This window comes from Pithys albifrons, chromosome 3, assembly GCF_047495875.1.
Source record: "Pithys albifrons albifrons isolate INPA30051 chromosome 3, PitAlb_v1, whole genome shotgun sequence".
Classification (NCBI taxonomy): domain Eukaryota; kingdom Metazoa; phylum Chordata; class Aves; order Passeriformes; family Thamnophilidae; genus Pithys; species Pithys albifrons.
Window position 1 is genome coordinate 11735795 of NC_092460.1, and position 14311 is coordinate 11750105.

The 14311-nt window shown below is 52.7% G+C and overlaps 1 protein-coding gene across 3 annotated transcripts in view; it reads right to left on the reverse strand.

Annotated features, from left to right (window-relative positions):
- PLXNA1 (plexin A1) overlaps positions 1-14311 on the reverse strand; it is a 116448-nt gene that overhangs the window by 24084 nt on the left and 78053 nt on the right. For all 3 annotated transcript variants that reach the window (XM_071550472.1, XM_071550473.1, XM_071550474.1), the window contains exons 12-22: positions 14032-14222; positions 10314-10465; positions 9875-9995; positions 9393-9529; positions 8723-8890; positions 7768-7861; positions 7045-7284; positions 6723-6866; positions 5762-5996; positions 4268-4410; positions 880-1136 (exon numbers count right to left, since the gene is read on the reverse strand). In XM_071550472.1, the coding sequence (XP_071406573.1) occupies positions 880-1136; positions 4268-4410; positions 5762-5996; positions 6723-6866; positions 7045-7284; positions 7768-7861; positions 8723-8890; positions 9393-9529; positions 9875-9995; positions 10314-10465; positions 14032-14222 (1882 nt within the window). The remainder of the gene's footprint in view (positions 1-879; positions 1137-4267; positions 4411-5761; positions 5997-6722; positions 6867-7044; positions 7285-7767; positions 7862-8722; positions 8891-9392; positions 9530-9874; positions 9996-10313; positions 10466-14031; positions 14223-14311) is intronic.

Consider the following 14311-nt stretch of genomic DNA (forward strand, 5'->3'; position numbering starts at 1 on the left):
AGCCTTGTACTGCCTGGCTGTCCCTCCATCTCCACTGGTGGCTGATGGCACTGGAGGAGGTAGAGATAGGGAGGCACAGCATGGTGTGCGAAAGGAGATGGCACGGAGGGCCTCGAGCTGATCCAGTGGAGCTTATTAATAGTTTTTGTTCAGGACTTGGTGTATCTTTCAATATTCATCACTCCGTGATGAAGGAATGCTCAGAGCTATTATTAAATATTGATGGAGGACAGGCAGACTCACGGCAGGGCTTGGCAGGCTGCCTTCTGCTCGCACTCTCCCCAGCCCCGGTGAGACCCTCAGCTTCCAAAAATCTGCTTGGCTTTCCTGGGAAAACCCCCATGTGCCCAGTAAAGTGGGCAAGCCCTGAGGAGACAGCAGGAAAAGGAGGACTCCTGCCAGCCCACAGAGGCACCTATGCAGCCATCAGGCAAGGTAAGAGCCGCTCCATGTGCCAAGAGGTCTTGGGGACCACCTGGTCACCTGCAAAGGGAAGTCAGGTGGGGGCATCCTTACAGCAACATGTCACAGTGTCTGACACCAGCATGTACCCTACCTGCACCAGCATGTGCAGCTGCCAGCTGCCTAGCACCTTGCTCCCTTCTTCCCAGGCAACATGAGCCCACATGGGCCGAACTAGAGTGAGAACATCCCCTGGGTGAGTCCTGAGTTGGCTGGGGCCAGATGGTCCCACATCCCTCTCATACTTGCATGCTGACAGGCAAGGAAATTCTTGGCCACAGACCCAGGGCTCTCACTGCCACAGCCAACAAAAAAGCCATCACCGATGGCATCCCCAGAGGACACCAGCTTGTGTCACCACGCTCAGAAGAGCCTGGGCACTGTCCCACAGCTCCAGTCTTTCAGGTGGTTACTCACCTCCGCAAGAGCAGCTTGGGGTGGTTCTTACTCTCCAGGTTCTTCTCGATAAGGTCAGAGAGGAGCTGCTTCAGCACACCTGTGGCATACTCCATCTCGCCTTGCAGCGCTGTCATGATGAGGGAGGCCACATTGCCACGGTCCCGCATGGAGAAGCTCCGCTGAGCCTCCAGAGTGCGGATGAAGGTCAACAAGAAGTGCTTCTTGTTCAGGAGTTGGCCAAAAAGGGTTAAGGACTTCTCCACATTTGCCTGGACCTGAAAGGATAGAGCAAAACTGAGAGACAGGCATGACGGGCAAGGTGACAAGAACGTGGCTGGTGGATTCACCCTCATCCCACAAAAGGAAATGGTGAAAAAGGGTCAAGAAGCAGCTGGACTTCCTCTCTCCACACTACCAAGCTTCCCCTTTGGTGACCAGTCTCAGTTCCCTCCAGGATTGTTATGTGGTTTGTAATATCCGAACTTAAGGTTAACAGTCTCAGGGCGTCACTGTATATAGATGTCTACATATATATAATACATATATATATATATATAAATAGATAAACACACCCTTCCATACAAACATTCTCTCCCACTTGTTTGCAGGCACATAAAATACACTTCCCTCCCCTAAACAAATGCTCTTTCTCTCCCAAGCACATACACAAATTATAATTTTCAATTTCAGCTAACAAGCAGCTCAATTCCCACCCAAGTCACTGCAACATGTGCTTCGGGTATTGCACAGAAAGCAAATAAAGCCACAACCATGAGCTCTGCCAGCAGCAAACCCGCCTGGTTTGGGGGAGATGGATTTCAGACAGGGAAGCAAACAGCAGAAACTTGGCTCTGTCCCACTCCCGACACTGCCTGAAACAGGCCCTTTTCTCATGAGATGTTTGAAGGTGTATTTCTGCCCATACTTGGCCACGCAGGACCCACCAGGGACTGGGCTGGGATGTTTTCACCCCCACTCTGCCATTGGCAGCCCAGGTCTGGTCAGCCACATTCCTTATCCGAAATTAACATTTTTACAACACACTGTTTTCCCGTCAGAAAAGACGGTTTTCTCTGAACAAAAGCCTTGCTGTGGTTAAAACTATTCTTCACCCTTGTCTTCCTGACTGGGAGAATAAGTGTAAAATTTTGTTTCAGGTAGGTATTGGAGACAAAACAACACTTTTCACTTCAAAACAACAACTCAAAGTGAAGAACAGGGTTTTGACACATCAGATCATTTCACTTCAGTGAAAACTTTGGATTGGCACTCTTCAGTTCAGTGAAGTGCCTCACAGTTGTAACTTCTCTCTGCAAAATACTCTTTTCCACTGGACAAAACCTCCATTTCCCACCAAGTCCTTGTCAATTCTGTGATATGGGTCCCCAGGTGACACTGTCACTCTCACTACCCAGGGTGAGAGGGGACACCTCTCTCAGAGCATCCCAGAAGAGCAACTGGGGTGAAATAAACCCTGCCTGTCTCCATCCTTGGGGCTTCTAGAGCAGGCACCACATGGCTCAATTTCCCCTAACGCAGGTCAGAGGATGACATCCTGCTAGGAATGGAAATGCTTTAAAATATGTTTTCCTGGAGTTCCTCCTTCCAGACACACAGGGATCTTGATGTAATGATGCTGGCAACTCAGCAAATGCCTCAGGTTCAGCAGCATTAGCTGCTAGCTGTAGGGACACACAGACACCAGTTGATTCCCCAGCAGGGGAACATCCAAGATCTGGTTGAAGTGCAGTGGCTCTACTGCAGACCTACCAGACCCACCAGTAAAACTGGGGCAGCAGATGTGCATTGCTGGTGCTTTTGAAGTCAAGACCATACAAAGCAGACCACGGGATGAGAAGCTTTCTCCCTTCAGCAAAGCAGTAGGATTTCAGTAAGACAGGAAACAGGTCCTGCCCAACAGTGACCATCCCATGAGAGGACCTGAAACCCCCATCATGAGCAGCACGGCAATGTCTGAGGCCTTTCTGTTGCCTCCCTAAGCCCCTGTCATGAACTCACTGATCATTAGCAGAAATAAATGAACAACACTGAATTAAATATTTAATCAGGCTTAAATTCTCACAAAGCAACAAGCCTCCCAAAAAACCCTGCAGAGGAAGGGAGCTGGTACCGACAGCCCGGTGCGCGCTGCGGATTAGCGTGTGCGTGAGCAAGCACCGTTTCCTTCCCGTCACTTGCAATAGCTAATGTTACACTCCGAGTAAAGAGACAAATAAAAGCAAACCTGATTAAATTATATGAAGCTTACACAACTATAGTTGCTTTATTTAATCTCTTTTGGGGATATTTTTTCTCCTTTGCAACTTTAACCCCTTGCTTCCCAGTCCAGGCTGAGCTAGCAGGCTCTCTCGAGCAGGAGGTTTTGAATTAGGAGCTGGAAGTGGACAAACTCCCACCCAGCCTGCCTCAGCCAATGCAAAATTCCTCCTCTGATACCCTTTTTGATACCCTTTCTACCCTCCCTCTTTAGGGAAAATCTTTAAGAGCAAGAGCAGAGGTGAGAGGAGAGTCAGGCATCTGCACAGGCAGGAAGGGCTGTGCCCCAGGGAGGCCCTACGATCAAGCCTGCTTAGACTGCTCTGAGCATCCGGAAACCTGAGCTGCAAGGGGAAATCCATGGAAACAGGGTCTCCGCCACCCTCCAGAGCCCGGATTAGGGACCAGGGAGAGAGAGCAGGCAGAGGGCCAGGGCCTGTGCTGTAGCCATGCTGGCGTACAACACCAGCACATGCACTTGCAGTTGGTAAGAGCTTGTTTGTTGTAATTAGTGACCGTGCATCTTGCACCAGGGCCAATTACTTCTCCTAAATACATTGTGAAGCCCACGTCGACATTAATTACTGTGCTGGGTCAGAAGCGAGGGGAAGTGGAGGTCACCCCCCTCCTTTCTCTAATCAAGAGTGGCCTCAGCAGCCCGGCACATGAGAAGCCAATTGCTGTGCAATTCCATGCACTAAATTACACAGAGGTGGGGAGACAGAGAGAGAAGGAGCTGGTTTGGGGAGCAGAGGAAGGATGCCAAGGATGGACTCTGCATGGGGAAATGGAGCCAAGCAAGCAGGCGATGTCAGACAAGCCTGCTAAAAACGAGCAACCGGTCAGGCATCAAACAAACCCAATTGAATAAAGCAAGTGCTGTAGAAAATGACAGCAGCAATGATATTAATATAAATATTGATATTAATGTCAGAGAGCACAGTAACCATTTGGCAGCCAGTCCATACCCGCGTTGGTTGCCACGCGGCAAGATGCTCTTTGCCGCACCACACTGGGCCAGAATCCAACCAAAGCATCTCTCCAGCCCTATGCCTGGGGCATGGGGACTCACACAGGGGCACATGCCCAGTGCGGAACACTAGAGACAGACAAACAGACAGACCCACACCTCCATCTCCTTCAGGACAGGATGGTCTTCTATCCCCGGGAAGAGAACCCGCATGGCGTAGGTACGGTAATCCAGAAAGGGGATGCCAGCCCCGTCCAGGTCGTTAGTCAGCTCATTGATGTCAGTCTGCAGCTCAGCAAAGGCTGGGGTGGGAAAAGCAGAATTAAACAACACATCTTGGAGACCCAGCTCACAGCACTGGCACTCAGCCTGCTGCCACACGCCCCGGCACCCCATGGGTGGACCCCCTCAAGGCGTGAATATGCTCAGCATCCCTCCTCCTGGCAGGCTGTGATTGCTGTCCCCATCTCACAGATGGAGAAACTGAGCTGCAGAGTGTGGGGATGACATCCCCGGAATAAATCAAGTGGTAGATTTGGGAACAGAACTGCCAGGTCCCAGGGGGCTCAAATTCCCCCTGCTCAGCACTTGCAGCCTCCCAGGGATGCTGGGGGCAGTGGCAAACAGCAAGGCTTAAACAAAACCAGAGCTTCTGGGGGAAAATGTTAGCCTAAACCACAAGAATGTCCTCATTTCTTTTTGACCTAAATACTACTGGAGAGAAGAGCTTGAACACACCCACCCTGGCACCTTCCAATCCAAGCAGAGTCAGCTGTGATTCCCAGGGGAACATGATCCAGGGGGGTCCTGAACCTTTAATTGCACCTACAGGGAAAAGCTGACAGGAAAGGAGTCCTGGAGATGCACCAGGGAAGGGGGTTGTGGTGGAAGAAGAAAACCCTCAGAAAAATCAAATTAACAGCACTTTAAAGGGAGCTGAAAGCCAGGCAGAGGACTGCAGGCTCCTCAGCCTGATGAGAAAAAACAAACCGTCAGCTTGAAAGGCATGCTATCTTATCTGTAACTAGCGGGACTAGAAAAGAGAAAAGGCAGGGAAGAGATTGTGCCTTTTAATTAAAGGCAGATCCTTTTATCTGCCAGCTGTGGAAGACAAGACACCATCCCCTCCACCAGCTCCCTCCTCTCTCCCTGTCACCAGTGCCATCCGCAGGCATGTGGAGGGATGGGGATTTGGGGGAGCAAAGGGTTTGTATTTCTTTCCCCTTTCTATTATCTTGTTTTCAGTGCCTGCTCCACTTGCAGCGCCCAGGCTGGTTGTGGCTGTGGCTGGCAGGGTCAGGGCCTCTGGAGCCAGCTCAGGAGGATAATGGGCAATTAGGTTTTATCAGAAGGATCATACAAGGAATTCTGTCCAATTTCACAGCATCCATCTGTCACATAACGAGAGACCGACTGCCCACTCACAGGAAGCCCTTGCTACCCTCCTTGCTCTCTTTTCTCCCATTTGGAGAAATGGAGAAGAATTTCTTAAGTGGAAAAATCCCCAAATCCCACCCAAAATGAGTTCGCTTCCACTGACAAAGCAGCTTTGCCCATTCACATTCCCTCCCCGTAAGGGTGGGAGCACACTGAGACTTGGAGCAGTAAGAAACCCTCAAAGACCTCCACACTGATGGCACAGGGATCCCTCACCCTCTTTGCACTCCAGGGCCACCCGGGACTCCAAGTTGTCCATCTGCAGCTGGAGGCGTTTCAGGGTCCGGTCAGCATCCCGGGACTTGCGCTTGTAGGCGATGAGGACGATGATGATGATGAGGAGGAGCAGACCACCCCCGCCGCCGATCCCGATGATGGCAGGCAGCGTGAGCAGGCTGTCCGAGTAGATCTGCAGTGTCCCCGGAGAGAACTCAAACCCCCCAGCCTTGATCTGCACCATGGTGGGAATAAAAATGGATCTGGTGTCAGGGGATATGCACCCAGGGCAGCCCTCCCTGCTGTGCCCACTATACTGGGAACTGAGGCATGACTCCCAGCCCATGGCATGAAGGATGTGGAAAAACAAAGGGATGGCAAGAGTTGCTCTAAAGCTGTGCAATGTGCTTTAATGGCATGCAGGACACACGCTGCCAGTGTGCACAGAGCAGGCAGAGTTTGATGTCTCATTCAGACAACACTATAGTAACAGATGGGATACGAAGCAAGTTCCCCCATGGATGGGGAGCCTGGTGGGGACCGTGCTGGGTCCCTTTCAATGTGTCAGAGTCCTGGAGCGTGAGCACTGCTGCGTTACAACCCCACAAACAGTGCTGCATGCCTTATGGTGTGTGCCAGCACTGGGGGGAAGAGGTGGGAACCCCCCCTGCCTTGCACCCAGCAGGGAAGGGAGGTTGTTGGCAGGACCAGCCAGGGCACAAACAAATCCAGCTGCACATGGTGGGGAGGGGAAAAAGTATTTTGTCCTACCAAACATGTAATCAAGAAGAGGGATGCCCAGGAAGCACGAAGATGGCTCCTGAGGATGCTCCTGGCATGTGCACAGACTATCCAGTCCTTATCCAAGGACAAACACACAGCAGAGCCAGTGCTGGGATAAAGACTGAACCTCTGTGACACATGGGACTGATGGAGCAAAGGTACCGGTGTCAGCACTTACCGTGACTTTGTGCTGGCCAGTGAGGTTGGGGGACTCGCAGAGGAGCTGGGTCTCAGAGACCGTCAGGGTGCAGGGAGTGTCTCCAATTAGCACCGTGTAATTGAGACGGGAGTTACCAGCAGCAGGTGGGAGCAGGTTCCTGCCCTTTAAGGGAACAAGGAATGAGATTATCAGTTCTCACACAATGAGGAATGTTTCAAAAAAGCCCAACATAAGGAAATACATTCTCTCACAGTGCAGGATTTTGCCCCAGGAAAGACAAAATGCCACCTCCACAGAGGGACATGTCCCTGCCTCTGTCCCCAGGTATAGACTGCCTTACCTTAAGGATGAGGGGAGAGCTGGGCTTCAGCTCCAGCATCCCCGTTGGGCTGAGAGGTTCAAAGACAGGGTCTGGATAGTAGACAAAATTGGTGGTGTTGATGATCAGCAGGGACTGGACATTATCCATGACGAAGCCGATCTCATCCGGGCGGTCGCCAAGCTCGGGAGGGCTTCGCACAGGGTTGTCAATGGAGGGTGCGTAGCACACCATAGTGGTGTCGTTGTAGACGGTGCAGTTCTGCAGGAGGCACAGATCAAGGTCAGACTCAGCACCCAACAGACAAGTGTCAGGAATCAGATCCCACAAGGATCTCTTGAAACTAGTGCCTCTAGACACAGGGTTTAGATTTACGATCTCCTGTTTGTTCTGTCAACACACAATACCTCCTGCCCCTGCAACGGACGTGCAAGGGATACCAGGCAAGAGATTGTTGGGGACAGGCTTTTTATGTCAATATCCTGCAGATATCCCACAAACCTCCCATCAGGTTTGAACACTCGGATCTACCCTTCTCCTGACAGCACCTCACTGAAGGCTCTGCAGAGAGATTGGTGCCTCTCTTTGGGCAGCAGCTGCTGGACCTCTCAGCCTTTTCCTACCATCAGATCTGATCAGTACGGGATGCACTTTCTGCTTTGTGTTGCACAGGGATGGCATTCCTCCTCCTTGTACTTTGTGCTCTGCCCTCAGCCCCAGCCAGTCCCAGCCAGCACCACTTACATTCTCCCTTTCAGAGCTGCAGTACTTGGCCCGAATCCTGGGCTCTTTGATGGTGGCCAGGTTGGTGCCAGTCACGGTCAGCAATGTCCCACCACTACAGACATGGAGACAATGGGTTAGAAAAGGCAGCTTGACACTGGGTCCCTTGTTCTAGGAAGGAAGCACCCATCCTCTCCAGCCAGATGCCCATCTGCCCCAGCCTGGGTGAACCACAATGCCCTGGAGATCTCTTATCCCACATGTCATCATGGCTGGCAGGATCTGGCACACACCAATGCCAAATCATCTCACCTGATCCAGGGACTAACTAGAGATATAAAATCTGATCATTAACACTAATATCCCACCCTGTGTCCAGGTTTAGGGTCTGAAGACAGCTCTCAAGCTAAAAGCAATGAAGCATACATGATAGGAAGGCATCCCAAGGAGGATGAATTCCTTTCTGCCACCCCTTTCTCTATCACACAGGCAGTGGGTGACAGGACAGGCTGAACCCTGCCAGTTGTTCTCTATGGCTTAGTGTTAATAACCCTGTGGTCCTGGGGAGCTTGACCATGCCCCTGGGGAGCTCACTCCTCATCAACAGCCTGTAGAAGGTTTCCCTTGGCACTGGCTCTTAATGGATTCCTTTGCCGCCTTTCCAGCCAATTCAAACCTTTTAGAAAAATATGTAAACATTTCAAAAAATCCCCCGATGGGAAATATTTTAATTTTATTTGCCACCGCCAAATGTCAAGCTGAAATTAAGCAGATCCAAAGCACTCTCTGCTCTTGCCCCCTGGCAGGCTGAGCACTGCAGGCCCCCTGTGCCAAGCCATTGCTCACATCCCTCTTGCCACGTTTCTGGAGCACAGTCTGGCAGTTATCACAGCAGCACTGAGATGTACCCATCATGAGCAGGGAATCCGTGTGGAAAACAGTTCCCTATGCATCCTACAAGCTCCTTTTGATTCACCTGTTGATGCTCCATTCCGGATCGATCTTCTGGATGGTGGGGTCCTCTGTGTAGTTGTACTTCACCTCTGGGTTGCTCAGCTCTGCCCGGTTGATGTTGATGAGGATGGGAGAGCCACCGGGGGTGTGCCCAGGGGGGGTCCTACACCGGATTTCGCGAGCGCTTCTCCTAGGGCAGAAACAGACAACCTGTCAGTGCCCAGGCAGGAGGGAGGTGAGGGCAGCCAGCGTACCAATGCTGCCTGGAAGGCCCATGCCCTAGCCACCCTCCCCTTCTGAAACATCTAGGGGGATGAAGAGAGAAAGGAGGGGAAAAAAAGAAAAAAAATTCAAGAAATTAAACAAAAGGCAGATGAGAAAGGCTGAGCAGCTCCTGAGCGTTCCAATGTGCGGTTGCTGCAAACAGCAGCGATTAGGGCTGATAACCAGTAATTACCACAGGAAAATATTTAAAGAGCCGCTCCATTATCATCCCTAATCTAAAAATTATCCACTTCATGCCTCAGGGCTTTCTGCTTTTAGAGAAAAATCCCTGTTCTTAGGGCTCTTCCTGCAGCCTCTGACACACAGAGGTTTCAAGAGGAGAACCTTTGGCTGCTGCTCTGTCTGAGGGTCCCACTGCCTTCAAAGGTGCCTGTTGCCCATCCTCCACCACACTCTGTGCTCCTCACCATGAGAAAGCACAGGGCCGTCCTCCAATGGTCACAGAGACATTGCTGCCAGCATTGAGGTGGCTGCCTTCGATGGCGATCCAGGTACCACCAGAGAGAGGACCCCGGGCTGGGACCACGCGGGAGAAAGTGGGTGTCTGTCAAAGGAAAAGAGCATCCCTGAGGTCAGACAAGCTGGGAACTAAAACCCACAATCCCAAGCAACTTGACTGGGTGACAGGGCCACAGAGTACAGGGACCTGTGGGACAGCAGCTGGGCACAGTACTAAGGGCTGGCAGCGCCAGCAGGACAGTGGGGAGGCAGAGCAGTGGCAGCCTCGAAGAAATTCAACCAGCATGACTCAGTGCCTAAACAGAGCAGCCCCACCTGCCCTTCAGGGGAACAGCGGTCAATTTTCCAACTCACACAGAAAACCACCCAAAACTACCCAGCATCACCTCCCTCTCATGGTGCCAGACCTGTCCCCCAGCACAGGGCTTACGACAAAGGTGAAGCTCTTGGGGGATGTGGCACGGTAGTTGGGCAGGCAGTCGCGGATGCACACTTCCACTCGGGCCTCATGCACCTTGCTTGAGCTGGCATCTCCAATTTCACATACAATCCTAAAAGATGAGGGGAAGAAGCACTCAGTGTCCTGGCACCAAGACACTTCCTGTGTCAAACAAAGGTCTCAGGTACCAGCAGGTTCTTGAGAAACCAAAGTGGTGGCAGTTGGCACTGCCAGCTCTGCTGGGAGCTTAGCTTTGCCAAAGCCTCTGGGCTCCTCTCAGAGCAACCATAATCAGCAGGTAATTCTCTCCCAGTTCAGCCCAGTCAGCTCCATGTCTTTTGCAGCCACAGGCAGAATCTGAACACCAGCACCTCTCTCCCTGACCTACGAAGGCGATCTGGAGCACGCCCACCCCTCACCAGGCACTTACTGCTCAGCGCTGATGTACTCGCTCTCGATGGGGATGCACACCACTTTGCCCACTCGAACGCCCCAGCGAACATCTTCAAACTTCAGGCCCAGATTCTCGCCAGTGATGGTCAGACGGGTCCCTCCTTGCCTGGGGCCAGTCTCAGGGAACAACTAGGAAACAGTATGGCCTGTCACAAGGGTGCAGAGCCGCAGGGACACCTCACTCAGGCAGACTGCAGCCCAGGCAGCCACAGGATGTGTGTTACTTCCCCACGAATGGCAAGGAGCAGATGGGTGATGATAAATGCCAGCGCATCTGCAAGTTGCCCACAGAGCAGGAAAGGCCTACCCAGTCAGCTGCATCCACAAATCCCCCCCAGGAACAAGCAAAGAGATACCAGATGTGTCCAACCAGAGGGTTGGGATTTGGACAACCCACTGCAGACAGAGCTGTCTCGCAGGTGACAAGGACACGGATGGGAAGGAGACAGGACAGCATCAGCCATGGGCCAGCTGAGCCAGCAAGGAAGCACTTGGATATTCCTGGCTTTTGCCCAGGTCCCAGGGATGAGGCTCCCACATTCAAGATGCTCTCAAAGGAAAAAGCATCTCAACCAGGTCTCTGCAGGCAGTAATTGGCAGGCAGGGGGGAAGGGATTTCCCTCCACTGGTAAACCCTGTGTCAAGGCTGGCTGGGAAGGGAGAGGACCTCACCCCAGCGCTGCGCCTCATTTACCAGGATGATGCCCAATAAAACAGACAGGTGTGGTGTGACAGATGGTGGCAGAATGACGGATGAACAGAGGTGTGGGCCCATTGCTGCCCCCAATCAGGCAATTACAGGCAGTTTTACATCAGCCATCACTGGCCGCAAGGTCCAGTGCCCACCTGCAGTGCTAACTGGGATGAATGGCAGGGCTGCATGCCCCGAGTAGGACTGGGGATAGGGCTGGATCCCCAGTGACACCAAGACAGAGCAGGGGAATAGGCAGCTGCAGGTAGCAGGAGAGGGAGAGAGGAATGCATCCTGGGTCAGTACAGGAAGAAAGCACATCCTGGCCCATGGAAAGAGACTGTTCATTTGCATATGATGCCCTCTGCTCGTGCTCCTGCAGTGCTGGATGAAACCCACTCTAGCATCAGGAGGCATCTCTGCCAGGACTAAGCCTGTCTCTCCCGGACAGGCTCACGTCACGACCAAGGACATGCAAGCTCTTTGCATTCTTGGCAAATCTGGGTGGCTGCAACCCTGGGGCCTGAGCCAGCTAGAGCCTCCTCCTTTGCCTCCTCCTACTACTTGTGCAAGACTCACTCCTGGACATTCCCACTGAAGCGAGGAAAGGCAGATAACCTGGGGGTGGGAAACAAGCAGCAGCAGACACATCTCCAGCCCTGATGGATCGCATGGAACCAGGAGCTGTTTCTGCACAGCCTCAGTGCAGCCATCACCACTGGGGTTAGTCACTGCCCTCCGGAGTTGCACTGGGCTGGTCACCTTCAGTACACACATACTCAAATGGGGGCAGCCAGTCCCCCTACACACTGGCATCCTGTGGGACATGTCCCAGGACAGCAGAGCTGGGCCTGGTGCCTGGGTCTTGGCTCCCACCAAGACAACTACAGCTCACCATTTACACAGCAACAAAAACCTCCAGGGCTGCAGGGAACCACTGTTTGCCTAAACCCTGTTCAGCCCCTGCCCAAGTATGGGATTGGAGCTCATTCTCGCAGCTGCAGCCAGCATCAGGTTGGGTCTTCCCCTCAAATCAAGCTCCGCTGGGGTGGCTGGCAAGAAGTGGCTGTTTGTTTGGTGTTTCTAAATGAGTGTTAAAAGCTGCTCCGGCATGTTCAATTCCTCCTCCGCAGCAAAGCTGACAAGGGCCATGCGTTCAGCCCGGGAATGAAATGACATCGTTGGCCACCCAGTATGGGGAGGTCACAGGGAAACAAGGTGGGCAGGAGAGAGCTGACAAGGAGAGCAGGGGCTGCTCAAGCCTCCCCTTTCCCCCCTCCAAATTCTGGACCCCTGGCCCCAACAAACACTGCTGCTTTTCTCCTAATTGGTTTCACAGGGTCCTTTCACATCAACAAGCAAACAGTTCCAGTGGGCACAAGCAGCTGGCTTGCTCCCAGCTCCAGCGGATGAAGCAGGGCCAGGATGTGCTGAAGTGGAGAGGTTCTCTCTTCCCAAGGGAAAGGATATCACTCTGAGCGTCACAGAGAGCACCAGGCAAGACACTGCGGAAGTTTGGAAGGGGCTTGTCCCCACCACTGAGCAATGGGTAAGTGATTCTTCCTTCCAAGGGCGAAAAATCACGGCCATCTCCCAGCCCAGCCCCACTACCCATGAAGACACCTGCATTCTTGTGGGCTGGCCAAGAAGGAGGCTCCAGCGCCTCATGAAATCACTTTAGGAGAGTCTTTTTCCCCATCAGCCCCTGCTGCCCTCTCTGCAGAAGTCTGCTCTCTGGACCATTTCCAAGCCTGCCCACAGACCAGATATGGGATTAGGGTAGTGGGAAGCAGCAGGCAACAGGCAGGGTACTGGAGGAGCATCACACCAAAAGCTACACACATCCACACTGACTGCCAGCTTCCAGGGCACTAATGCAGAGCAGCACCAAGCTCAAGCCTACCTGCTAACAGATCTGTTCTCATTGCACCTGCAATTACTACAAAGTTTCATAATGATGCAGGTCAGGAGAGCTGCTACCAACGCTGGATACCATCAGCAGCTGGGAAGCTGCTGTGAGTGGCTTGTGTGTGAATGCCTGCAGCCCTGGTCATGTGAACACAAGAGGACAGGGCATAGCCTACAACGAGGCCACCCTGGCCATGACCTGGCCACTGCAGGCTATGCTCCCATCATCCCAAGGAGTCCTGATTTGGGAAGTTCATCCTGAGCATGGTGGGAAGCCATCAGGGATGGGAAGCCTTGCCACTCCACACAAAACAGCAGACCTCCTTATAGGGATGTGGACCCTGAGGCTGAATGCCACTTCCCCAGGAATGGATCCTTTCCCCTGCCAGCACTCCAAATAACGCTCTGCCGGCAGTACTCCTCACAGGCAGGGCTCTTTGCAGGCAGGGACATGCCCGTTGGGGTGTTCCCCTTTCTACCATGTGGCTGCCACCCAGCACACTGCAGTGCCCATGCTGTGCGAGAGGCAGGCAGCACGCACTGGGAAAAAGCCAAGACTCTCATTTCCAGCTTCCATCAGATAAGGCACTGAAACTCAAACAGATCAGATCCTGTGCTAAGTCTCCAGTAATTAACACCATAGAGGCCCAGCCAGCTGTGGGTAAGCAGAAGGTATCCAGCGAAATACCCACCAGTCCCTCCTTCTGAACCTGGATCCTGGCCCAACAGGCATGTGAACATGAATAAACACCATCTTATTAAGCAAAGGTCACAAAAGCTGTCAGGGAAAGGGGATGATGATGAACTACTGGCCCCAGCAAGCACAGCAATATGAGGAGGAGCAACCTGGAGCCGCTGCTTTCCTGGATTCACCAGTCATGTGCAGGAGTGGTGGGAACCTCAGAAATGAGCCAAAAAGCCCAGTGCATGAGTGTGGTAGAGAGAAGATTTCAGCCTTGGAAAAACGCTCATGTACTAAACAAACATTGAGTAGGTCTGGCTGCTGTGAGGTGCCACCAAAGAGTTCCCTCCCCATCTCCATCCCCATTTTTCATCTTCCATTCTGGGGTGTCACCATTCCTCTGTCCCCACATACCTTGGTGATCTTGGGGTCAGTGCAGCGGCTGTTGCCACTGCTGGCGTGCATCCAGCTGCTCTCGTAGGCCAGGCAGTGCTGCCGCAGGGAGCAGCGTCTCTCCGACACACACCAGCCACACTCAAAGCGTGGGTCGGCCTTGAGGCACAGCCCACAGCTCTCCCGCAGGGCTGAGCATTTGTACAGGTGAGCTGCAATGGCAGGAGAAGTGCAGGGGTCAACACAGGCCCCACAGCCCACAGGCAAAGGCTTTTAGGGAGAAGGACTCCACATCAAAGCA